Source organism: Myotis myotis, unplaced genomic scaffold (genome assembly GCF_014108235.1).
Source record: "Myotis myotis isolate mMyoMyo1 unplaced genomic scaffold, mMyoMyo1.p scaffold_m19_p_8, whole genome shotgun sequence".
Taxonomy (NCBI): domain Eukaryota; kingdom Metazoa; phylum Chordata; class Mammalia; order Chiroptera; family Vespertilionidae; genus Myotis; species Myotis myotis.
Genome location: NW_023416390.1, coordinates 59,657,964 through 59,683,445, shown reverse-complemented (window position 1 = coordinate 59,683,445; position 25,482 = coordinate 59,657,964). Strand labels below are relative to the sequence as shown.

The window sequence follows — 25,482 nt, the reverse complement described above, 5'->3', positions numbered from 1 at the left end:
TATCAATTATATATATATATATATATATATCAATAAATTAAAATTAAATCATAGAATTAATAGCATGTGATCTGAGCTTTGAATATGAATTATTATGTCAATGGATGGAGAGATGGAAGAGGACATTTCAAGCCATTGAAACAGCATGGACCAAGAAATGTGCATGGAAAACAATAGTTACTAATGGGAAAGTTGTCCAAGAAAATAGAAGCAGAATAGAATAGAGGTCAAAAAAGCTGGCTCTGGAATTTGAGGGCTTGAGTATATTTCTTGACTAAAACCATCTCTTGCATATATCATTGGATAAGATATTTCTCCTCCTGATATGTCAGTATTGTTATCTGTCATATGAGCAAAATAATAGTTCGTTCTTCTTAGAGTGTTGGAGAGAATGATACAATAACATACATAGTACAAAACACTTAGGACCTGGCTGGTATTGTTTACCATGTATTATGGTTATTATTACTAAGGTTTTTAGAAGAGATAAAATGTAATGGTAACTTAGAACTAGATTTTGAAGGAACTAGGAAGACATGATAGTAATTTGGGGGGTTATTGTTTGTTTCTTTTTTAAATTTATTTATTTATTTTGTTTTAATATTACATAGTTTAAAAGTTACTTATCCCTACTTTCTTATACCATCACAGTAGGGCAGGGTAGGATTTCAACCTATTTCCACCATAATACCACTCAAAATAGTTATGAATTTATATTTGAAAGCAAAGTTTTAGGAGTATCTTTTAAAAACAGGGATTAATCTAAACATTTAATTATTGTAACTTACATGTAACATTTTTTAAAAGTTTACATATGTGTTATTGCTTCCAACATTATTTCGAACGGTTTTCTTCTCTATGACTAGGAATCATCTTCTCCAAAATAAATTAATTCCACTGTCATCTTAAAGATGCTCTGTTTTCTTTCACACTAGAAATTTATTACATTTTTTCTTAGAAAAGTATTTTTTCTGAAGTCAGTCTTATAATATGGATTATTCCCCAACAGTGATTAGGTTGCGTTGTGTCTATGACATTATGACATTAAGATGTTTTGGAAGCTAAAGGTCATAACTTTGCAGGAGTAAACAATAACATGAATGAATTTAGGTTGCTAATCTTATATAATAAAAGCATAGGATGCAAATTGTCCCCTCAACCAGGAGTTCGACCAGGGGGTGGGGCCGGTTGGGGGAAGAGAGGGAGGCCCTGGCTGGCAGCCGACAGCTGCTAGGGACCCTACCAGTGCATGAATTTTGTGCACTGGGCCTCTAGTGTTTCTATAATTGGCAATACAAGGAAGCATGTTATAGTAGATACTATGAAGGAAAAGAGAAAACCAAGTGCTAAGAATGGAACATTTCCATTGTTAGATGAGGGGAATGAAGGCAGTCAGTTGAAAGTGTACTGGGAAAGTTCTGTCATACTTCTATATGAAGTCAGAGTGGAGAGCCAGAGGTAGTGCAGCAAGAAGTTTATCTATTTTGTGAGATGTAGTTGCTACTGTAAAGTTAGTCACATTAGTGCAGGGCAGGTCAGATCGACAATGCTAGACTTGATCCAGTTCATATTGTGTGTAATAATAGGCCTTTTTCATACTCCAAATAAGTATAGACAACATGGTCTATATCAAATTAATAGAACTTAACAAGGTGAAAATTACTTCGTCTGTTTAAGTGGAGCCTAAGAAATTAGGTGATCACTAGAGAATTGACATATATCTAAGACGACCTTTTAGTTAATTGGAACCTCAATAATAATAATGATTGATAATAGCTACCAATTATTGGTAGCTATTTTCAGGTAATATAGTAGACTCATTAAATAGAATATATCATTTATAACTGTAATAAACCCATAAATTACATATTATCCCTTATTACTATCCATAATTTATCTCAGTCAAGGTTCAGATAACTGAAATAATATGCCCAAGGTCTTACTAAAAGTGTGTGGTTAAAACAGCAACAATCTCAAGTTTATATTCAAAGTCCATGTCTTTCAAATATATTTTTAGCAGTATGACCATGAATTCCTTGTTGGATTTTCTACCTGCCTTTGACCTTTATAGCACCTGCACTTATATCTCTTTTTGGGAGCTAACGTGTTCTAGTGGTCATGGTTGAAAATCGGCTTTCCTTTCTTTTCTTCTTCTGAGAACTTAGAAACCGAAACTATTCCTTTTGAAATATTTGTTACTAAACTTCTTATTGACACTTTATTTTCTAACAAATATAATCGGGGCTTCCTTCTTGTTTTTATTTTTTTATTTATTTTTAGAATTCTTTGACCTAGCTTGAGCAATAACAGCAAACTGATACACGAGAACACATGGTAAGAACAACTGCTTGTGAATAATAGAGGATAATACTGGGTTGACTCCGTGCCAGAAACTTCTCTAAAAAGTCTATCTGAACAGAGTACATTGAGCTTTAAAGAGATTGCATCTGTTTGAAAAGTAAAGTTTCTGGAAGCAATTACATATTCTTAGCAGCTTTGCAGCCTATATCCCTGAGGAGCCTGATGTCACAATGGTAGTGTTATTGAACAGTGGTGTACACAGTGTCTTTATGTTTTATTTAACAAAATTTCTTTTAGATATCATTTGCTTCCTCAAAAAGTTTATTCTTTAAATTTGGGTTCAGTTCAGTGCAAGATAGTAGAGATCGTGCCGAGAATGCCAAGTAAACATTACAGTTATTACGTCTTGGGGGATGGGTGAAATTTTGGAAGTACTTTAGGGAAGAAACAGCTACAGACCTTGTTCAATAATCTTCAGAGCAAACCAGAGAGCGGTCTAGAAAATTACTTTGTAAATATAACTCATACTGTGCATGCTAAGCTATTCATCAATTGCCCTGTTGAAGAAAAATAGGCAAAAATGATAGATTTAAGGAATAAAAACAAAATATGATTTGGCTGAATTTCGCAGTTGTGTGTGTGTGTGTGTGTGTGTGTGTGTGTGGATGTGAGTGCATTATTAATGACATTTGTAGAATAGTAGTATAGCCTGTATTTAAGGACATCTTCTGGGAAAAGATGGCCAATACTTATTGTGCATCCAATTTATACATATTCATTTAATCATCACAACGTCCATGTGAAACTAATGAAATCAGCCCTTAATTTTCAGAGTTGTTCTGAGGATTCAAGATAATATGCAAAAAGTGCTTAGAAAGACACTTGCACGTAGTAAGCCCTAAAGGGATATTAACTATTATTATTATTACATGACTTAATTGAGGATTTGCTTTTTTTCTCTTTTGGTTTACAGCGTACATAATGAAACACAACCACCATTACAGGAGAATCCTCTCTCTCCCCCCACCTCCACCCTAGGTTCCCCCTTCTCCCCACTCCTAATCTCTCCCACTTCCCACCTTCTATAGTAAGGTTACGATAAAGCCTCCACTGTGCAGAAGCTATTGATTGTTTGATAGTTTCTGTGTCTCAGCAGTCAGACAGCCCCCTTGGCCTGGTTATATTGTATTTAACAATCTCCTACTCACCTCATGTCGGCGACATACGTACCACCCCTGACCAGGATATATTGAGTTAGAAGAATTCTGAAAGGTGAATAAAGGACTTGTCAAATAACAACTCACTGCCATGTTCACTTAAAAAGCGTTCAGGCTTCTTATTTGAATGAACATTCGATTCGGTTCAATAGATGGTCATAATAGCATGGTGGAAAGGCATAATCAGGAAAGGAAAAAGTAAAAAATAAAGGCGTTAGCCTACATTGCTTCTGTCCTTTTAGATTGACATATTGACACTGGAATGAATTAGATGAAACAATAATATATAGAGGTTTTATCCATGAATCACAGAATAAATCCCCACCCCCACCCCTCAAAAAAATGTTTTTCATCTAAGGATTCAAAAGTCCCAGCTATTTCCAGAAGCAACATCTGTTGCTTTGCCAGTTTCCACAGAGATGAGCTTGTGTTGACTTTCATCACATTTGTTCAAATCTGGAATCTGGTTAAAACATGCAAACAGTTGCATTGCCAGTTAAGTGATGCATCATATCGTACCCTTTGAATAATGCTATTTTTCTGCATTAATTTTGATTCCAGTGACATTTTCAATTATGGATCCAAGTATGAATTATTTTAAAATAATTTGGGTTAGAGTAAGAAATAGAAAATAACACATTCTAGAAGGAAGAACACTATGATACATACATGTTCTTAGAAAACAGAGTTATACATTAAATCTTTTCAACTGGAATTTGTATTTTTTTAGCACCATTTTTGGAATAACTTGTAAAACGAAGTAGTCTCTCAATTGCATGTTATGTTAGCACCTTGTTTAAACTACGGAGTGACCATCATAGACATTTCCTGTTATCCAACTTTTAATGCTTTCCTATCGTTATCCAGAGGTTGATTGCATATGAGTATTTTGAAGTGAAACCATGTATAAAAACTATGATATTTTTAAAATGGAAATGTCTGATGTTTGTGTACCTATATCTAATAAAAGTGTAAAAGAAACAGCAGAAGAACAAACAAAAGTTAAAGTGCTGGCAAATATTCTTGGGATCATTACCGAAGTATGATAATGGATTTAGTCACTCAGCTTGCTGCAGGTCTTTGCAATACACCGAGTCCACAGTCAGCCTCTCCTGCTATTATGTTATCAGAGATAACAGGTGGAAAATATTAAGAAACTCTAAATGTTGCAAACATAAGTAATGCATTTTTTCTATATTTTAAAAAATTTTGGATATTTAATTGACCATTTATAAAAGAGATTTGCTATCTGATATCTAGTGATTTTTAAATTTAATTTTCTTTATTTCTCATATGGGACAAATGACTAATATGTCAGAATTTTTCCTTATGTTAATTCAATATAACTAATTTACAGGAAGAACAGGAATTGCAAGTGATCACTACAGAAGGATAAGCACAGCAGTCATAATTTTCTGAGCATTGCCTAAATACTAGGCTTTGTTCTGTACTCTTCACTTATCTCAAATTCTCAACAGCATTATAAAGGAAGGTGTCATTATCTCTACTTTGTAAAAGAGAAAACCAAGGTTCAGAGAGCTTTAGGTAATTTTCACAAGTTATTTAGTAGTGGAATTGGTAGTCAAATTCATACACTTTTGATTTTAAATTTTGTTCCAGTGTTTTCTCTATTGGTAGAAATAACTGAACAAATCTAGGATCTAAACTTTTAATACTAATATTGTTATCTTCATATATAAATACTAGAGACCCGGTGCACTGATTTGTGCATCAGTGGGGTCCCCAGGCCTGGCCTGTGGGGATTGGGCCGAAACTGACTCTCTGACATCCCCCGAGGGGTCCCAGATTACGAGAGGGTGGTTCTTGGGTGATGCACCCTGGAATTGGGCTCCCTCCTCTCTGGTTCCCAGTGTCACCAAAGAACCACAGCTACCAAGTCACCCCAGCACAGCAGCTCCTGTGTTGATCGTCTACCCGCTGGTGGTCATTGCACATCATAGCTACTATCTGGTCGGACGGTCAAGCAGTCACTTAGGCTTTTATATATATAGATTTCTGGGGGCTATTCCTGATATAATGTTGATTATTAAGACTGATACTTGGTCACTAACAGATTTTTAGCATCATAGTTAAATTGATAGGTTCCTTAAAATTGGTTTCTTAACAAATATACAGATGGCAAAATAAAAACAGCAACAACAACCCCAGAAATTAGAATAATACTGACACCTTTTTTTTTTCTACAGCTTCCTAGATTTGCTCCCAAGAAAGGTCAAGATATTTAAACTCTTTGAATAACATATTCTTTATTTTAAAAATGGATGTAAGAATATTTTCATATCAGGATAATATTGAAGATTAGAAATAATGTAGAGAGAGAAGCTAATAGTGCCTGAGATATGATAAGTATTTATTTTTGATATAAGTTTCTTTTAAAACTTTCTGGAAAAAGACAGTATTATAAGTGGCAACAACTTATTCTTTGGTGATATATAACTGATAATAATATAAGGTGAGATATTTGGAAAGAATCAATGAAGGATTTATCTTTAATATGGCTTTTCAATTATGCACTTTATTCTAAGTATTGTATGTATAATTATTAGTCAGGGGGAAAGGACAGAATGTCCCTTTATGCAAACTATTCTAGGCTTAAACACAATAGAAATTATTTATAAAGTGACAAAGGGAGAATAGAAATGAAAGACAAAAGACTGTCATTGTTTAAATTACACTTAATTATTGAAGAGATGCATTTTTTTAAAGATTCATCTATCATTTTACATTGTAATAGCTTCTAATAGAAGTCTGAGAATAAAGGTAGAGGGAAGTAGTAAATTTTGCAACTTAGAGAAATTGTGTCTTTTGACTAATATAAGACTGAAATTTGATATGTTATTAATTTATTCATAGACTTCCAGTCTTCACACAATGAATATTTACAAGTTGACTGATTTAATAGTAACTCATCCTATATAATAAAAGCCTAATATGTTAAGTGCCCGGTTGTCTAGTCATCCGTTCAACCAATCAAAGAGTAATATGCTACTGATATGCTAAGGCCGCTCAACTGCTCGCTATGATGTGCACTGACCACCAGGGGGCAGACACTCTGACTGGTAGGTTAGCTTGCTGCTTGGGTCTGGCCAATCGGGACTGAACCAGGCAGGCTGGACATGTCCTGGAGCCCTCCTGCATTCCCTCCCCAGCAGGCCAAGCTCCCGCATCCCTCCTCAGCCCCGATGGTGCATCGGTGGGGTCCCTCGGCCTTGCCTGCATCTTTTTGCAATCCGGGACCCCTTGGGGGATGTCGGAGAGCCAGTTTAGGCTCGATCCCGCAGGCCAGGATATGCCTCTAAGCTATCAATCTTTATGCACCAGGCCTCTAGTCTTAAATATTTGTTTATGAAGAGAACACACTTGCGTAAAACAAACTAGCATGAGGTAAATGTCCAAGTGATATAATAAATAAATAGTAAAATTTGGCATTTGATATCCAGCATCGGTTTCAGAGATTCTTATAGCAGGAATAGAACTTGAAACATCACGTGGCCCAGATTACTGATTTTAGCATGTAGATTTCTAACTTGACCAAAACTTTACCTGGTCTTAAAGGTCCAAAAGAATGGAGCCACCACAATGACTTCCCATTATCTAACAAAGACATATTTCCAACTTTTATTTATTTAGGAAATACTTGGGTTAGTTATTTTTGCTGTCATTTATAAGAACAAACTGTGTGTAGACATTATACAACATATTTTACATTTCTGTACATGTTATTTATTATATTTCAATCTCAGTGCTGTCCTGTGGCACTGGTGTTATTTTCCATGTTTTATTCAACAGAATAGGGAAGTGATGCTCAGTTAAATATATTTCATAAGTTTACACGATGGTAATGTTTGGATTCAAAGGCAAGTTTGTTTCATTAATCACACTGTTTCTTGAATGATGGAAAATTATTATGTAATTTCTACACTTATCTCCTTATAGAGATAAATATGTTGCTATTGTTGCTATTATTCAATGCCCTTTTATTTTGGTTTATGGATAAACAATTAAGTATGCTATTGGTGCATTAACTTCTAAACATGAAGTGCCCCATGTTTTTCATTGGAAGAAAGTATATGCCTCTAAGCTACCAACCTTTATGAAAACTTTTAACATATTCTGTTACTTATTCTACTCAGATGGACACTCCAAAGCTTAAATAAGAAACCAAGATAAATTCCTTAGTTCAAACTAGCTTCACTTGTGCTTCCACTATGCATAAGTTTTATCAAGGACTTTTTTTTTTTTTTTGCTTGCAGGGATGACTTGTCAAGCTCGAACATCATACACTGAAGATGAAGTTCTTTGGGGTCATCGTTTTTTCCCTGTAATTTCCTTAGAAGAAGGGTTCTTTAAAGTTGATTACTCCCAGTTCCATGCAACATTTGAAGTCCCCACCACACCTTACAGTGTGAAAGAACAGGAAGAAATGCTTCTTATGTCATCCCCTTTAATAGCACCAGCCATAACTAACAGCAAAGAAAGACATAATTCTGTGGATTGCTTAGATGGCCTAGATGACATTAGTACAAAACTTCCATCCAAGCTGCAGAAAATGACGGGAAGAGAAGACTTTCCCAGGAAACTGTTGAGGATGAGTTCTACAACTTCAGAAAAAGCCTACAGCTTGGGAGATTTGCCCATGAAACTTCAACGAATAAGCTCAGTTCCTGGCAACTCAGAAGAAAAACTGGTATCTAAAGCCACCAAGATGTTGTCTGATCCCATGAGCCAGTCAGTGGCTGACTTGCCACCCAAGCTTCAAAGGATGGCTGGGGGAGGAGCCAGGATGGAGGGGAATCTCCCCGCCAAATTAAGGAAAATGAACTCTGATCGATTCACATAACAAACACCCTCTTAGGCATTATTTACTGTGGGATTTAGTAATAATCTAATATTTGGCTGATGAGGGAATCCTCTCTAAGGAATCTGAAAGGTACATTTCCTCCCCAGTCAGATATGCTTATTTGAGAAGCCTTATTTCCCAAGTACTACTACTGTGCAGAAAGCAAACGTTGTGAAGGGAGGGCATCATAAGGAAATTCCTACTAATGGGCATGTATTATCACATCATGCATGCAATAATGTGCAAATTTTGCATTTAGTTTTATGGCATGATTTATATATGGTATATTTATATTGTATATTCTGGAAATATATATATATATTTAAAGGGGTGGTATTCTCCATGACATTTCTAATATGTAAATTAAGCCGAAGATGAATAGCTATCTTTCAGGGCGATAAAACTACATATATGTATGTATATGTATATACACATATATACATATATATATGAACACACACATGCATACATACATATATATCTGATAAAATTGTGATGTTTTGTTCAGAGTTGTAGTTCTTGTGCATGTTTACTTTATTAAGCTAGGAAGGCTACTGGCATTAATTATTAATACCAAATATTTTAGCCTTAAATTATTTGTCATTTTTAAAATCTAATTTAATGTTTTCTGCTGTTTAAGGTCCTGAAAGGGTTTCAATTGTACTTTATATGAGGGAGTCACACAAGTCTGTGCTATTTACGGCCCTGCCAAAATATAACCATTATATATTTAACTTGTAAATTTTAGAGTATATCAATATGTTGAAGATTTTTTACAATTTTTAAAACTTGCTAGTACTGGGGGGAAATAAAGATAAATAAATTTGAGAATTGGTCCTCTCCTGGACTAATTAAAATCTGGACACCTGTTTTGTATATGATTTAACACAACTGTGAGCTCTGAACAAATGTTGAGTCATTGTGATAGTCAGTAGCCAAGTTATACTGAATGCAGAGAATGTGTGAAATTACATAATTAATGGTCCCTGTTTCAAAATGAGTCAATTTCCACTTTGTTTCTGAAACTTCTGTCATTTCAAAAACCAATAATTTTTTCTTGCGGAGACACAACAATACACTGAAAGAGATGATAAATATTTATGTTTTAAATATATATGTCTTATTGAGTGTCTTCTTTTCTTTCCAGAGATTTCTTTTATTTTAAAAATTTTAAAGACATTTTTATTGATTTCAGAGAGGAAGGAAAAGGGGAAGAGAAGTAGAAACATCAATGATGAGAGAGAATCATAGATCAGCTGCCTTCTGCATGCCCCACACTGGGGATCTAGCACACAACCCGGGTATATGCCCCCACCGGGAATCAAAACCATGACCTCCTGGTTTCTAAGTCAACGCTCAATCACTGAGCCACGCAATTTGGGCTAATTTTATTTTTTTATTACAGTTTCCATTCAACACTTTTTTGTGTGTGTTAGTTTCAGGTGTACAGCACAGCAGACAGACATTGATACAGTTTACAGAGTTCCCTCCGATTCTCTCTCCTTATGCCTTTCTTTTGTTGATGGCATTAGTTGTAAGAGGACAGACTTTGTTTCCTCACCTGGGGAACCTATCCTATCCAACACCTGTCACTCAGTTTGTGACGAATGTTTTGTATATACTTGAGAGAATTTAAAATTTGATGAGTTGCAAGTATTTTACCCATCCATTTCTTTTTTGATGTTATTGTTTGGTTGGTTAAACACTGATTTCATTGGTATATTGGATCCCTGGCCTACCAAAATAATTTTAGCAGTACTATTTTTTAACCTTAAGGTTTTATATTTATAATTCATTACAGAATCAAAGCTATTGCTTGGCGGAACAACTACAAAATAAAGATTTGGAATGCAGATATTTTAGTGAAAATTTATAAGTGCTCTTTATCAGAATATAATGGATTTTCCTATAAAACTTTTTGAACATTGCAGTGCAAGTCTGCCCATAATTAATCTATTTGTCCTTATTAACATGCAAATCCTTAATGGCTGGTTTGGGCACTCATCATTTCCTGTTTTTAGCAATCTTGTGATAATTCCCTTATTGGAAAATTATTACATCAACAATTCAATCACTGATTACAAGAATACCTTCTGGCTACCTCTGTATCAACCAAATTCTGTAGGTGCAAACATATACCAGGGAATTGTTACTGGCAAAATGATCAACCTTGAGCATCCATCCACTGTGAATAAAGCTGGTTGCCCTACCCCTTAATCTCTGAACTTTCCTTTTTGCTGGATATAAGAAGTGAAATAGTAGCAGAAAGAGGAGTTTCGGGGGGTGAGGGGAGGGCGGAGTGGGAGGGGATAGTATATTTATTACCAGTGGAAGAAACTGCATAGATCATTTAGCCCAAACACTGAAAACTAAATAGAGCCATAATTCAGTTTGGAGAGCTATTTTGTCTTTGATACCAAGTAGAATATGGGCCCCAAAATGAACTCTCCAAATATTTTCATTAATTCACTTAACTTTTTTTTTTTTTTTTTTTTGCATGCTTTGTTTTTTTATGTCCCAGGATTTCTCGCTCCTGGGGGATTTGGGTATGACTAAGTCAGAGGAGGTCACTGCCCATTTGAACAATGCATATCAGTAGGAGAATGGGGAGGGGCACCGTGAGACAGACAAAAAACAAATGAGATGATTTCAGATAGTAACATATTACTTAAGGAAAGGAAAACAGGGTAAAATGAAAAAATGACTGGGTGAAATAATAATCATTTTAGAGTAGGTTACTGGTTTAGGGAGGGGGTGATACTTAAACAGAGACTTGGATGATGAGAAAACAACCCCTCTTGCCAAAATTAATATTTCTTAGTGAATGCTATTTCTTTATTTTTACCACATATGTATGGGAAAGATATGATTTCTGCATGTAATTGCAGTTTAACCCCTATTGCTAAGTTGCTCATAAGTCCCAGTTTCCATTCAAGAGTGCCAGCTTGTCCTGTTGTACCTGTGTAATTATTAACAGCACTCCCTTTCACTCTTAGAGTGTCTTGGTTTGAATGATATATTATATGGTGACTCTACATTTTTGTTGAAACTAACTAAATTATAAAGTCTAATATATTTGGATAAAAATAAAGAATTGCTTTTATTCTCCCTTTGTTGATTTTTTTGACACTGATCATTCCACACAAAATCATTGCAGTTTCATATATGGAAAAGTGACTGGGTGAAATAATTATTTTAGAAGAGGTGACTTCTTATCAAAGTGATTTTGTGTAACATTTGTTCGTTCTACACGTGACATGTTTTCTCAGCAGTGAAATGTTATGCATTTTATTGACTGAATAAAAAATAAACCTGTGGCGTTTCCATTTCAGGAACTTGTATAAGCTCAAATCAAAGAGAGTAAAAGTCAACTTAAGCCAATGAAGCTTTCAGCCCACCAAAATATAATGTGTTCATTGAACTGAATAATTATTTAACAACTGCAAACTAATCCCTTTTTATGGGATTTTTATGGTGTATGTAGCTCCTGTCATGATAAAATATTTCATTCTATTTATCAAAATGATGTAAATAAAAGAAATACAATTATTTTGATAATGCTCATCTTCATTTTAAATATTATTCATCACTTTCAGCAATAGGTGAATAGGCTTTTATAAATACTTACCAAATGAAAAATAAGGATATATCATTAATTATTTCTGAAAAAATTCTTATGCTGTTCTAAATACATTCATATATGGCTTTAAATACTATACAAAAGCATTTAGCTGTCTGATTATTCAAGAGCCACTTTGTCTAGACAAGATGGAACCTTAATGGATCATTTCTGTGGGAGGAAGAGTGTGATTATGGGAAGGTGTCTTACACACTGTATTATGAAATTTTCTATCATTCCATACCATGAAGAGAGTTCACCTTGGATGCACAGCACATCTGTGAGCTCTACTTCAGTAGTTGTGCTTGAATTACATAAATACTTAATTACCATCAAACTAATTTCATTGTCTGGCATGCAATTTATAATTATTTAAATGAACAAGGTCATTTAGGTTATAAAAATATAAAATCATATATTCAATACTGCAACTTCAGTATTATAAAAACTATATTTAACTTTCAAATCATGATTGGGTTTAATATTAAAGTGTGTGCATTACTTTTCCACCTCCCAACAGTTAACTACTCATATTTCTTGATTCAATGTGATTATCAGAAGACTCTTAACTCCTAAAAGGTAATAATTTAATCCGTCACAATACCATCCTTGAGGTTAATTTTTATTTTGGCTCCTTATTGGTGAGACATGTCAGAAATATGGAACCTGGACTTCATGCACATTATTTGAGATCTGCATTTCTTGGAGGTGTCTTCATGGACATCTTCTCCTTTGCTGAGCCAGAGTGTTTCAAAAGCCACAGTAAGTACAACAGACAAATCCTTGTTTTCTTTAAATAAGAGGTCACCTTTTTAAAAAGTGTTCTGTTGCTTTTTTGAAAGAGTTTCATAGAAAAAGCATATAGTATTCCTAACTTTGGATCAGGCCAGTTCTGTGATATGTAATATGCCAACTCCTTGGTACCTCTCAGAATTAATTCAAAAAGCCAAGTTCTTACAGCTTCTGGCCTAGAGGAGTTCAAAGAAAATGGATCTCATCATTTAGTAGAATATATTTTTTCTTTTTTCAAATTCTGATTTTCTTACCTGAAAAGTCTTGAAATCTTGGCTGTCTCAGAATATTTGGGCTCTGTGTGATCAATGAGTACTGTGGACAGCAAATAAGGTAGGGCCCCTTACCTCCTCACTGCTTACTAAGAATCTCATCCCTAACTCCTGCTTATCCTTTCCCAGCTCCGCATGTCAATCATTTGCATGGTGATCTGCCCACATTATTTGAATCTTCGAAACAACTATGTGGTAGAGATTTTACAGTGAAAAAAACTAATTCTCAGGTAGTCAGTCCATTTAGTCTGTTTTTAATTAAATTAAATCTACAAACATGAGAAGTCCCTGCCCTCTTGGGTGGTTCTACTGTTATTTACATGCAAATCCCTTAACCATTCTTAAATTGCTTCTTGATTTTCCATTTGGGAACATTATCTATTTGCTTTTAACTGAAGTAGATGAAAATCCAATTTGGTTTTGTTTTGTTTAACTCTTGCTACCCACTACACCTCCACCATATCCACCCTACCCTAAATTTCCAATGTTGTTACAGCATGCTTTAATTAGATTAACTATCAGTGTTTTCTTTAAGTGCTATAACAATTGAGCCCATGTCTTTTTTTTTTCTTTATTGATTAAGGTATTACATATGTATCCTTATCCCCCTATTGCCCCCCACCCCCCACTCATGCCCTTCTCCCATCCCCCTGCCCCTCCGTGTCTGTGTCCATTGGTTAGGCTTATATGCATGCATACAAGTCCTTTGGTTGATCTCTTCCCCTTACCCCAACCTTCCCCTGCCTTTCCTCTGAGGTTTGGAGGTCTGATCGATGCTTCTCTATCTCTGGATCTGTTTTTGTTCATCAGTTTATGTTGTTCATTATATTCCACAAATGAATGAGATCATGTGTTATTTATCTTTCTCTGACTGAGCCCATATGTTTTGATCATTTTCCCATTGTGTTGGGATCTCCCTTTATCATCATGCTGGGGAATTCCATTTATGGCATTCTTGATGTAGAAACCCTGTTTTATGAGGCATGTATTTTCATCTTTTCTTGGTTTACTTCTTTGTTTTCACTACACACATTTTTCAGGAGCTTCTCATAAAAAAATATGATAGTGAACTTTTTGAGACTTTGATTTTTAAAATAATCAATCTGTACTTCCTAACTAATATTAATAATTTGGCCTGGTGTAGAAATCACTTTCCTTCAACATTTCAGTGACATTGTTTCTTTTCTTTTTCTTTTTTTTTTTCTTTATCGTCTAATGTTGCTACTGAGATGTCTGATGCTCCTCTGAGTTTTAATTCCTTTTTAATTTAAAGCTTTCAGAACATTATAATCTTGCCCTCTGTTCTTAATTTGCAAGATGTTCTGCCTAAGTGTGAGTCAAATTTAGTCCATTTTGCTCTGCCTTTTCAGTTTGGACAGTTTTCTTAATTTTTTTTTATTTCCCTCTATTTTTCTCTATTCTGTCGTCCTAGAATTTTCATTATTTGCCTGTTGGAACTCTTGGAATGATTTTCTAATGTTCTTACATTTTCTCTTTTCTTATTGTTATGTACTTTTTCTCTACATTCTTGAAGATGTCCTTAATTTTAAGTTTTATGACTTTCAGTTTATGTCCATTTATTTGATTTCATTTCTCTTCCAAGATTTTCATTTCTTCTATAACATTTTTATTTTTCAATAACTTTTTTGTTCTCTAAATATGCCTTTAAAACAGACTTTCAAGTTTTATTTTGCTACTGTCTCCTTTCCTGACCTCTTTGCTCTGCTAAGCTTTTAAAATTCTCTATAATTTCAGTGTTTTAGGAAGCAGTAGGAATAAGTACTTATAGTATTTAATCTGCTACTTTGAGAAGAAAGGTTAGCATAACTGCATTAGTTTTCTATCACTGTTATCACAAATTACCACAAATTAGCAGCATAAATAATACAAATTTATTACCTTACAATCTGTAGATAGAAGCCCAACATAGGTCTCACTTGGCTAAAATCAATGTCAACACAACTGTGGTTCTTTTGTGTTTTTTGTTTAGTTTGTTTGTTTTTTTTCTGGAGGCTTTAGAAGAGAATTGATTGCATTGATCTTTCCATTTTCCAGAGGCCATCCACATTCTTTGGCTCATTGCCCCCTCCCTCCATCATCAAAGCCAGCAAAGTTGAATCTCTGTGTCTTTGTGACTCTTCTACCTTTCTCTCTCCCACTGTGCTATAATCTAAATAATACCTTCATCTCAAGGTTATTGATCTAGTCACATATGCCAGTCCCTTTTGCCAAGTAAGGTAACATATCCATTGGTTCTAGAAACAAATTCACGTGGACTCCTTTGAGGGTCATTATTCTGACTACCTCACAACATTTCTTACTTATCCCCTTTTATATAAAGAGAGTTTAATTTCAATAAAACATTTCCTCCCCAAATCTAAGTATAATTTTATGTAGATTTAAAAATAAGAGCAGGCATTTTAAAAAATTAATTACATCCTAGCTTGTTAAGAAACATTTATAATAATAAAAGCATAATATGCTAATTAGACCAGATGTCCTTCCGGACGACCTTCTAGATGAAGCCGGGGCTGTCCAGGTCCCAGGTGCCTACTGGCAGCCAGAGGCAAGCCTGGGTCCCAGATGCCAGAGGGAAGCCGGTGCCATAGCCAGGGGAAGAAAGGCCTACTATTTTATTAATTTCATGCATCGGGCCTCAGTATTTAGTAAGACATTAATTATTCTCTTAGGAATCTATTTTTGTCATTGTGAACAAATGTCTGACCAGGTTTCATTTTACAATTCTTCATGGAGAAAACAGACAAACAAAACAGTGTTTCAAGAAATAGATTGATAATAACATCCAAAAAACAGTGATTCAAGAAATAGATTGTTATATCTTAACTTTGTATGTAAAATCCACTTTTTTTTGGTTAGCCACCCTGCCCTTGGGTCTTAAAACTATATCAACGGTGGGTTTAGGTTTCAGTAAATCAGCCTTAAACTGGTATCATTTGTTAGCATAAAAACATTACTGTGCCACTTAGACACTTAAAATATATGAAAGTTTATGACCTGAAGTTACTTTTAGCAATAAATTTCATTGTATTTTAGCCAAATGATCAATGAACTGTATGCAGACACATTGGATGGGCCCTTTGGGAGTTGGCACTTTGATCACATTTGTTTCAGTGGCTGACTGAATGAGAAGGGTAAATGTGAAGATGTCACTTAGATGCAGGTTTATTTTTGTAAGTGAAAGATGATAGCCTGTCTTCTACCTAGTATCCCATTGTTATGAAAATGACTTGTGATATCTAATGAGATTTATGGCTTCTTTTTTATTAAAGACTAGAGGCCCAATGCACGAAATTCATGCAAGAGTAGGCCTTCCTTCCCCCAGCTGCCAGCGCCGGCTTCCCTCTGGCACCTGGCACCCGGGCTTCCCTGGCAGCCCCAGCTTCATCTGGAAGGATGTCCAATCTAATTAGCATATTATGCTTTTATTATGATAGATTCCTAAATAAATGATTTCTTTTTAAAAAAAATATACTTTATTGATTTTTTACAGAGAGGAAGGGAGAGGGATAGAGAGTTCGAAACATCGATGAGAGAGAAACATCGATCAGCTGCCTCCTGCACACTCCCTACTGGGGATGTGCCCGCAACCAAGGTACATGCCCTTGACCAGAATCGAACCTGGGGCCCTTGAGTCCACAGGCCGACGCTCTAAAATGATTTCTTATCATCAACTTTTATCGCCCTTTCCTTTTTACTGTAGAGGGACGTTTCAGTTTTATAAAGCATGCATTATAGGAAAAATTGTGCACATAATAATTATGATAGAGACTCATATTTTTGTAACCATCTATAGGCTTTACTTCACTGGCTCTCACTTTCCTTATATACAAAATTAATAGTATGAAATCATATTGCATTCTTAGATTCATATTTTACATTATTTACAACTTTACTTAAAATATGTAGATTTGGACATTTGAATGAACTCTCTGATCCAACCATAGTTTACTAACATTAGATTTATATTTAAAGCCAGTCCCTTTTCATTCTAGCAGCCTTACAGAGTTGATATTCAACTTTAAAGAAGAGATTGAGTGGAAGATATTTGATATATTTGGATCAATACCATGATAGAATTACACAGTTTCTTACAGAAAGTAGAAGTAAGGATAAACCATAATCTTTTGATTTATTAATGTAAAAGTCATTATTTTTTTTACCATGACTATTTATCCCCTCCATGCCCTCTTCCACCTCTACCCTTGCCCCCAACCACAATCACCACACTATTGTCCATGTCCATGAGTGTTCTCTCTCTCTCTCTTTCTCTCTCTCTTCTTTTTTATTCAATCCATCCATAATTATTGATGATCAAGTTGGAGGGAAAAAATTGCTTTGGGAAGAATCAAGATGTTGTTTACAGTTGAAATGGAACACAAACTGTGAATGACCAGTATTCATGCCAATAGTCTATTCTGAACCAGTAAGGTAAGGTAGTTTTAAGTAACTGGTTATATATTTTATTGATTGCTTTCTCCAGTACCCTCCTAATACTTTCCAAATTGTCAAACATGAATGCCCTGTATATAGCTGGGCCTCTTACTTTGTGCCATGTGGACACTGTGCCACCTATTGTCCTTTGTTGTATTTTTAAATGTATTTATTTAACTTTTAATTAAATTTATTGGAGTGACATTGATTAATAAAATTATATAGATTTCAGGGGTACAGTTTTTTAATACCTCATCTGTATATTGTATTGTGTTTTCACTATCCCAAGTCAAGTATCCTTCCATTATCATTTATCTTCCCTTTACCCTCTCTTACCTCCCCAAACCCCCTTTCCCTCTGGCAATCACCATACTGTTGTCTGTGTTTATGAGTTGTTGTTTTTTTTTCTTAATTCATTCACCTTTATCACCCAGCCCTACTCCCCTTCCCTCTGGAAGCTCTCAGTCTGTGTTCTTTGTCTATGAGTCTGTTTCTATTTTGTTAGCTTATTTTGTTCATTAGGTTCCACATATAAATGAAATCATATGGTATTTGTCGTTCTCTGACTGGATTGTTTCACTTAGCATAGTACTCTCTAGGTCAGTGGTTCTCAACTTTCCTAATGCCACAACCCTTTAATACAGTTCCTCTTGTTGTGGTGATGTCCAATTTCATTGTTACAAATTGAACATAATTAAAGCATAGTGATAAATCACAAAAACAATATGTAATTATATATGTGTTTTCTGATGGTCTCAGGCGACCCCTGTGAAAGGGTCATTCGACCCCCAAAGGGGTCGCGACCCACAGGTTGAGAACCGCTGCTCTAGGTCTATTTATGCTGTAACAAAGGGTATGACTTCCTTTTTTATGGCCTAGTAGTATTCCATTGTGTAAATGTACCACAGCTGTCTTATCCACTCATCTACTAATGGACTTGGGCTGCTTTCAAATCTTGATTATTGTAAATAATGCTGCAGTAAACATAGGGGTGCATATAGTCTTTCAAATCAGTGTTTCTGATTTCTTGGGATATATTCCTAGAAGTGGAGTTGGTGGATGATAAGGCAGTTCCATTTTATTTATTTATTTATTTATTTTAAATTTTACTGATTTTCAGAGAGGGAGAGGGAGAGATAAAATCATCAATGATCAGAGAGAATCATTGATTGGCTGCCTCGATGCTCAACCACTGAGCTATACCGCTGGGCCCATTTTAATTTTTGAGAACTCCATATTGCTACCCACAGTGGCTGCACCAATCTGCATTCCCACCAATAGTGCATAAGGGCTCCCTTTTCTCCACATTCTTGCCAACACTTGTTATGGATCTATTGATGATAGCCATTCTGACAGGTATGAGGTGATATCGCCTTGTGGTTTTAATTTGCATTTCTCTGAGACTTAGTGACATTGAGCATCTTTTCATAAAGTTTGCTATCTGTATGTCTATTCAATTTTTCCCCATCTTTTAATTGGAGTGTTGTTTGCTTGGAGTTGAGTTTTATAAGTTCTTTATAAATTTTTATATTAACCCCTTATCGTATGTATCAGTGAATATATTAACTCATTCAGTGTGTTATCTTTTCAGTGAATATATTATCCCATTCAGTGTGTTATCTTTCCATTTGTTCATGGTTTTCTTCGCCGTGCAAAACCCTTTCAGTTTGATGTAGTCCCATTTGTTTATTTTTAATTTTGTTTTCTTTGCCCTAGGAGATACATCAGAAAAAAACATTGCTACCAGAAACGTCTGAGATTTTACTGGCTGTGTTTTCTTCTAGGATTTTTACCGTTTCTAGTCTAATATTTTAGTCTTTAACCCATTTGGTTTTATTCTTGTGTAAAGTGTAAGAAAGTGGTTTAGTTTCATTTTTTGCACCTATCTGCCCAATTTTCTTGACACCATTTATTCAATAAACTGCCTTTACCCCATTGAATGTTCTTGCTTCCTTTGTCAAATATTAATTGACCTTAAAGGAGATTTATTTCTGGGGTTTCTATTCTGTTCCATTGTTCTATATGTCTATTTTATACTAGTACCAGGCTGTTTTGATTACTGTAGCCTTGTAATATATTTCAATATCAGGTAATCTGATTCCTCCAACTTTGGCTTTCTTTCTCAAAACTGCTGTAGCTATGTCAGGTCTTTTGTGGTTCCATATAAATTTTTGGAATATTTGTTCTATTTCTGTAAAATATGCAATTGGCATCTTGCTAGGAATTGCATTGAATCTATAGGTTGCTTTGGGTAGTATATATATATTTTAATGATGTTAATTATTCATATCCATGAATATGGCATATGCATCCACTTATTTGTACCTTTTCAATTTCTTTTTTTCTAGTATCTTTATACTTTTTCTAGTGCAGGTATTTTATATCCTTGATGAAATTGATTCCCAGGTATTTTATTTTATTTTTTGATGCATTTGTAAATGAGATTGTTTTATTAGTCTCCCTTTTTGATAGTTCATTATTTGTTTATAGAAATGCAACTGAAATCTGAATATTTATTTGTATCCTGCCATTCCTTTTGACATGAACTTTCTGGGCATTCATTTCCAGTTTGAATTTAACTTCAGGATTGAAATATCTACAGAAACCTATCAACTTCACATGAATAATCATTTGTTTAGGTAATTTTGTGGGCCTATTATGTTATAGATTATATGGTATCCTTGGAGTATACCATATAAAAGAAAGGAGCTCCAAACTTATTACCAATGTGATCCACTAATGCTAATGAAATTGCAGCATTCTAAATGTTTGAAACATAACTGCACAGGATACTATGAGCGTACCCTGAAAACAGGTAATCCAGTTCAAATCTAATGTGGGATTGGTGTTGGGCTAAAGAAAGATCTTGTTTTGTAGTAAGGCTATATTAGAATTATGTTTTCAGAAATTTGAGGAAATTATATAGATAATAGAAAGAGGGGACCTATTGCTTCTCGGCCTTTTGGCTAAGATCAAGTGTAGTATCTGTTCTTAATCAGAAAGAGGGGACCTAAAGGAAGCAGCATGTGTAGATTCATGGAGTTTGGAAACAATATTATGTTTTACAAATTTAAGTAATTCTGAAAGACTAAACCATGGGATGTGAGAAGTGGATTAATTTGGAAAATAATTAGAGAGGTTAGTAGGGGCCCATTCATTTGTTAACCCCTAGAAACTAGTTGGATTTCTATGAAGACAACTTTTAAAGATTATAAAAGGGTGGTGGGATCAGATATGTACATTAAAAAGTTCACTCTTCCAATATACACCAGAGATAAATGAACTCCACATTTTCATTTTTTTGGAACCAGTATATTTTTATTAAACTTTATTTATAGCTCACATCCCTCAGAAAAAGAATGTTGGGGGCTTAAAAATATTATAGGAAAATATGAATAAAATTGAATACACAAGAAAGATAAGGAGCAAAAAACAAGAATATATTCTAACTGCATAGATTAATATAGATGCTGTAACTGAATGCAATAGTTCACTCCTGACAGGTAAGGACATCATTTTGTGTCATTCTTCTTTCCTGTAAAGAACAAAGACAACAATTTACCAGCAGCAGCCAATAATTTCAGACCTTTTTATATCTCATTAGACTTCCACAAAAATGTCTCTCTTTTCTCAACTATTGCAGTCAGGCACTACAAATTACCTGAACCATCCCCAAAGGAAAGCGTTGTTTAAACGTTTATTTCCTCTCTTTGCTTTTCTTGTTACATTCAAGAGTATTAAATTGTTTTTTTTTATAAGGTGGTAAAATGTAAACTCTGAAAAAGCAAAGGTTTAAAAATATTGATGCTGGACCTCTTGCTACTCAAGAGATGGTTTTGTATCAGGAACACGTTTCAAGATATGAGCTGTTATTCAGTTTTAATCCAAGATAGAATATTAAAAAAGCAATTTCTAGTGTTGGCATATAAGCTAGATTCATCCAAAATAACTTTATAGATTTTCCATGATTTGGCATTTAATAATTAAGATTCTCTGATTAGCCTGGTTGGTGTTGCCCAAAGGCTGAGCATCAACCTATGAACCAGGAAGTCGCAGTTTGATTCCCTGTCAGGGTACATGCCTGGGTTGCAGGCTAGGTCTCCAGGGGGGCCTGCAGGAGGCAGCGATCAATGACTCCCCTCATAGATGTTTCTATCTCTCTCTCCCTATTCTTTCCTTTCTAAAATCAGTAAAAATATATTTTAAAAATATATATTAAGAAAATTCACTGGTTAAATCATTTTTATAATTGTAAATGTATGTAACAAATGTTGTTCTCCAATAATTACTTGCATACCAATAAAAAGAAAGAAATGTTTATACATTGACCCTTTCCTTCAGCCTAGGGGTTCAGCATTATGACCCATCAATGTGGACTACATGTGGACCGATATTCTAATAGATAATCCCCATATTTTTTCATCCCTCGGACTGTGTGAGCTTTGGCGAGATACAAATCAGAGTTGCTTTTATACAATTTTAATATATAGTTAATATCCCACATCTATGGAAAGAGGAAAGAAACATTGCCAACCAGTGGCATATAACTTGCTGTCTCCAGAATCATGCAGATCATTTAGAATGTCAATGGAAATTGCATTGAACTGAAGTGAATTGACCACCCGAATCAATATGTGGAACAAGGGGCACAGATAGGTTAGTTAGGTTAGGAAATATGCCACACTCCATTTTGTCTTACCATAAAACTCTAGTTTCATTGATAGCTGGTGAAAAAATATATAAACAGAGCACATATTTTAGCTTTATTATCAGGTTTACTTTCAATTTTCTTTCAGAAAAATTTAATTTTGAGGATCTCTTGGAAGAAATTCACTCCTGGACTTAGCTGAGTACTCAGTATGCTTACTGGCCATACTGACTTGGCAAAAACCAAAAGGGAAACAATACTAAGAAGCCTGACTATGAGAAAAATAAAGACAGCCTAACTCAGTCTTAAAGTAACCTTTTTAAAAGTCTAAATTTCCAGATCATTAAGCCAAGTACTTTCTTTAATTAGTGCTAGAATTCATGCCTATTCAATACATGAAAAATAAGTAGGTCATAGTTCAAAATAATAAATGACCTAAATATATTTGCATATACATGTGTTTAAACACATTCCCAGAATGTTTGTAATGTGAAAGTTATGAGTTTGTCTTGAGAGGGAAGAGTGAACACTTTCTATTTAGATTCCTGAACTCTCATAAATAAGTGATTTCAAAATAATATGTGAGTGGTCAGAGGATATGGAAAATAGATAAAATACTCAGGATGATTTTTAATGCATTAGGGGGACTACTTTTATATTTATCTATAAGTGAGACACAATTCATAGCATAATTTCATTTGAGTCTATAAAAGAAAACTAATTACAATGGAGAAAATTTAGGGACTTGGCTTCACTCTGTGGCTTGATGGTCAGTAATTCTTCTCAGTAAACAAATAACACCTTAGGTATTTGCCAAATCTTTTTCATACTCATCCACTAAACAGTCCCATGCCAGTGAGGATATATTTGTATTGAATTATATTAGATTCTCTTCTAGAAGTATGGTACAAGAAAAAACATTCCTCAGGGAATAATGGTGTGTAATTACTGTTCCAACCATCCTGCAGAAGGTTTTTGATAAAAGCCCATTAAACATTTCCTTAATGTGCATTCCATTCATATCCAACACAAAGGTAGCTTCTAACATTAAATATGCAATATAGTTGCTGAGTGCTATTTCCTGATAAAGCCTAATTAAATCGACTCTTGTTCTCCCACCACTAAGTGATAAATATATGGGTCTGCTTATCTTTGAATAATGATTAAGTCCTGCATTATAATTACCCTACTGCTCAGAAGCAATATGATAGAGATAAGTAAGAAGTATTCCATTCCTTGTGGCTGTAGGATTCAAGGCAACTCATTTTCTTAAAGCCAGCAGTAGAAACAGGTTCAACACTTTTATATATCATATATATGTAACTGTCTAAAGCCCATCACCTTTGCACAATCATTCCATGTAAGCAGGCCACAGGTCCTGTGGACACTCAAGAGTAGGAATTACATAAAGGCATTAACACCAGGAGATGGGGATCATGAGAAGGATTTTTTTTTTCTGTCTGCCTTAGAGACTTTGACAATTCTAAGTACAATTTAACAATTGGAGCAGATAGAGATAGTCCCCAAATCTAGTTCTCCAGGAAATTGACAGAATATGTCCCCTGATGCTCTCTGCATCTTTAGAATATACCAAATGTGTAGGATTCCACACAAACCTCCAGGTAAATCACCAATTACATTGTTTAGTCCTACAAAAGTGTTTTTTTTCTTCATCTTTATTGTTGAGAGTATTACAGATGTCTTCCTTTACCCCCCAGTGTCCCCCTCCACCTGGTTTCCACACTCCCCAATCCTTCACCACCCCATTGTGTGTGTCTTTGGAAAGCCATATATGCATATAAATTTTTTCGTTAATCTCTTCCTGCCCTTCCCCCCTTTCCTCTGAGATTTGTCAGTCTATTCCATGTTTCCAAGCCTCTGATTCTATTTTATGTATTAGTTTATTGTGTTTATTAGATTCCACATATAAGTGAGAACATGTGATATGTCTTTCTCTAGTTGCCTTATTTCGTTTAGCATAATACTCTCAAGGTCCCTCCCTGCTGTCTCAAAGGGAAATAGATCCTTTTTTACTGCTGCATAGTATTCCATGGTGTAAATGTACCACAGCTTTTTTATCTACTCATCTGCTGATGGGCACTCCAGAAGTTTCCAGATCTTAGCTATTGTAAATAATGCTGCTATGAACATAGGGGTGCATATATTCTTTTTGGTTGGTGTTTTGGGATTATTAAGATATATTCCTAGAAGTGGGATCATTGGGTCAAATGGCAGTTCCATTTTTAATTTTTTGAGGAAATTTCGTGCTGTTTTCCATAGCTGCTGCACCAGTCTGCATTCCCACCAGCAATGTACTAGGGTTCCTTTTTCTCTAACACTCGCAAACACTTATCGTTTGTTGATTTATTGATGGTAATCATTTCGACAGGTGTGAGGTGATACATTATTGTCATTTTGATTTACATCTCTCTGATTAATAATATTGAGCATGTTTTCATATGTTTTAAGATTTCTAAAATGATGAAAAGAGTATACCTCTGAATCAGATTTTATCTGTGATATTAAGTGAGACTTTTATGAGGAAAAAAATCTGTGTAGCAGTAATTAGGAAAAGTAGTTTTCTATTTATGCTTAAATTAATATTTTTTCCTAATACCTGTTACAAAAATGTACCTTTTGTTTCCTTATGTATTTATTCATTTTTTATTTTACTCATTTTTCTGCTTTTTAGATCCTCATCCCCAAAAATTCTGAAGTAGCTTTTATTTATTATTTTAATATTTTTTTTATTGTTGATAGTATTATAGATCTCTCCTACTTCCCCCCCTTCCCCCTAACCTCCCAGCCCCTACCCACCCACCCCAGGTGTTCAAATATGTAAAATTTAAATAAATTATTTTAAAAGTCAAAGAGAAAATTATGGCCAAACCAAGAAAAGAAAAAGAAAGAAAGGAAGAAAAAGAAAATTAGACAGAAACATATGACTAAAATGGTCTTAGATTGTGTTTTAATTGGGCTGAGATTTTCACTTTGCAGGCTTCTGGAGCTTTATCTTGTAGCTTCCTTCCCTCTGTAAGTAACAAAACAGATCCGCTGCCACCACCACCACACCTCACAAGCTACACTTTGAAAATTTCCACATACTTATTTGGATAAAAACTTATAAAATGCAGCAAGAAATGCAATATTGCATTTCCAATAAAAATGACCTACAAGACGATGGTGATTTTTGCACACATTTGTAAACTAAATATTATCCTCTTTCCAAAAGTAAAATGTGTTTTGAATTTTTGAGGTATTTCTATGTAAGCAATTAGATTCTCATAATGCCTTTACTAAAAGGGAATAATGTATCAACT

At 34.6% G+C, this 25,482-nt stretch overlaps 1 protein-coding gene and 1 pseudogene across 3 annotated transcripts in view; both read left to right on the top strand.

The window, feature by feature from the left end:
• KCNJ3 (potassium inwardly rectifying channel subfamily J member 3) overlaps positions 1-9,568 on the top strand; it is a 140,646-nt gene extending 131,078 nt beyond the window's left edge. For 2 of the 3 annotated variants that reach the window (XM_036320715.1, XM_036320714.1), the window contains exon 4: positions 7,793-9,568. In XM_036320715.1, the coding sequence (XP_036176608.1) occupies positions 7,793-8,379 (587 nt within the window). In that variant the 3' untranslated portion in view covers positions 8,380-9,568. The remainder of the gene's footprint in view (positions 1-7,792) is intronic. The other variant, XM_036320716.1, reaches the window with a different exon arrangement.
• A 10,892-nt stretch (positions 9,569-20,460) lies between these two features.
• LOC118662372 lies at positions 20,461-20,611 on the top strand (annotated as a pseudogene).
• The last annotated feature ends 4,871 nt before the right edge of the window (positions 20,612-25,482 follow it).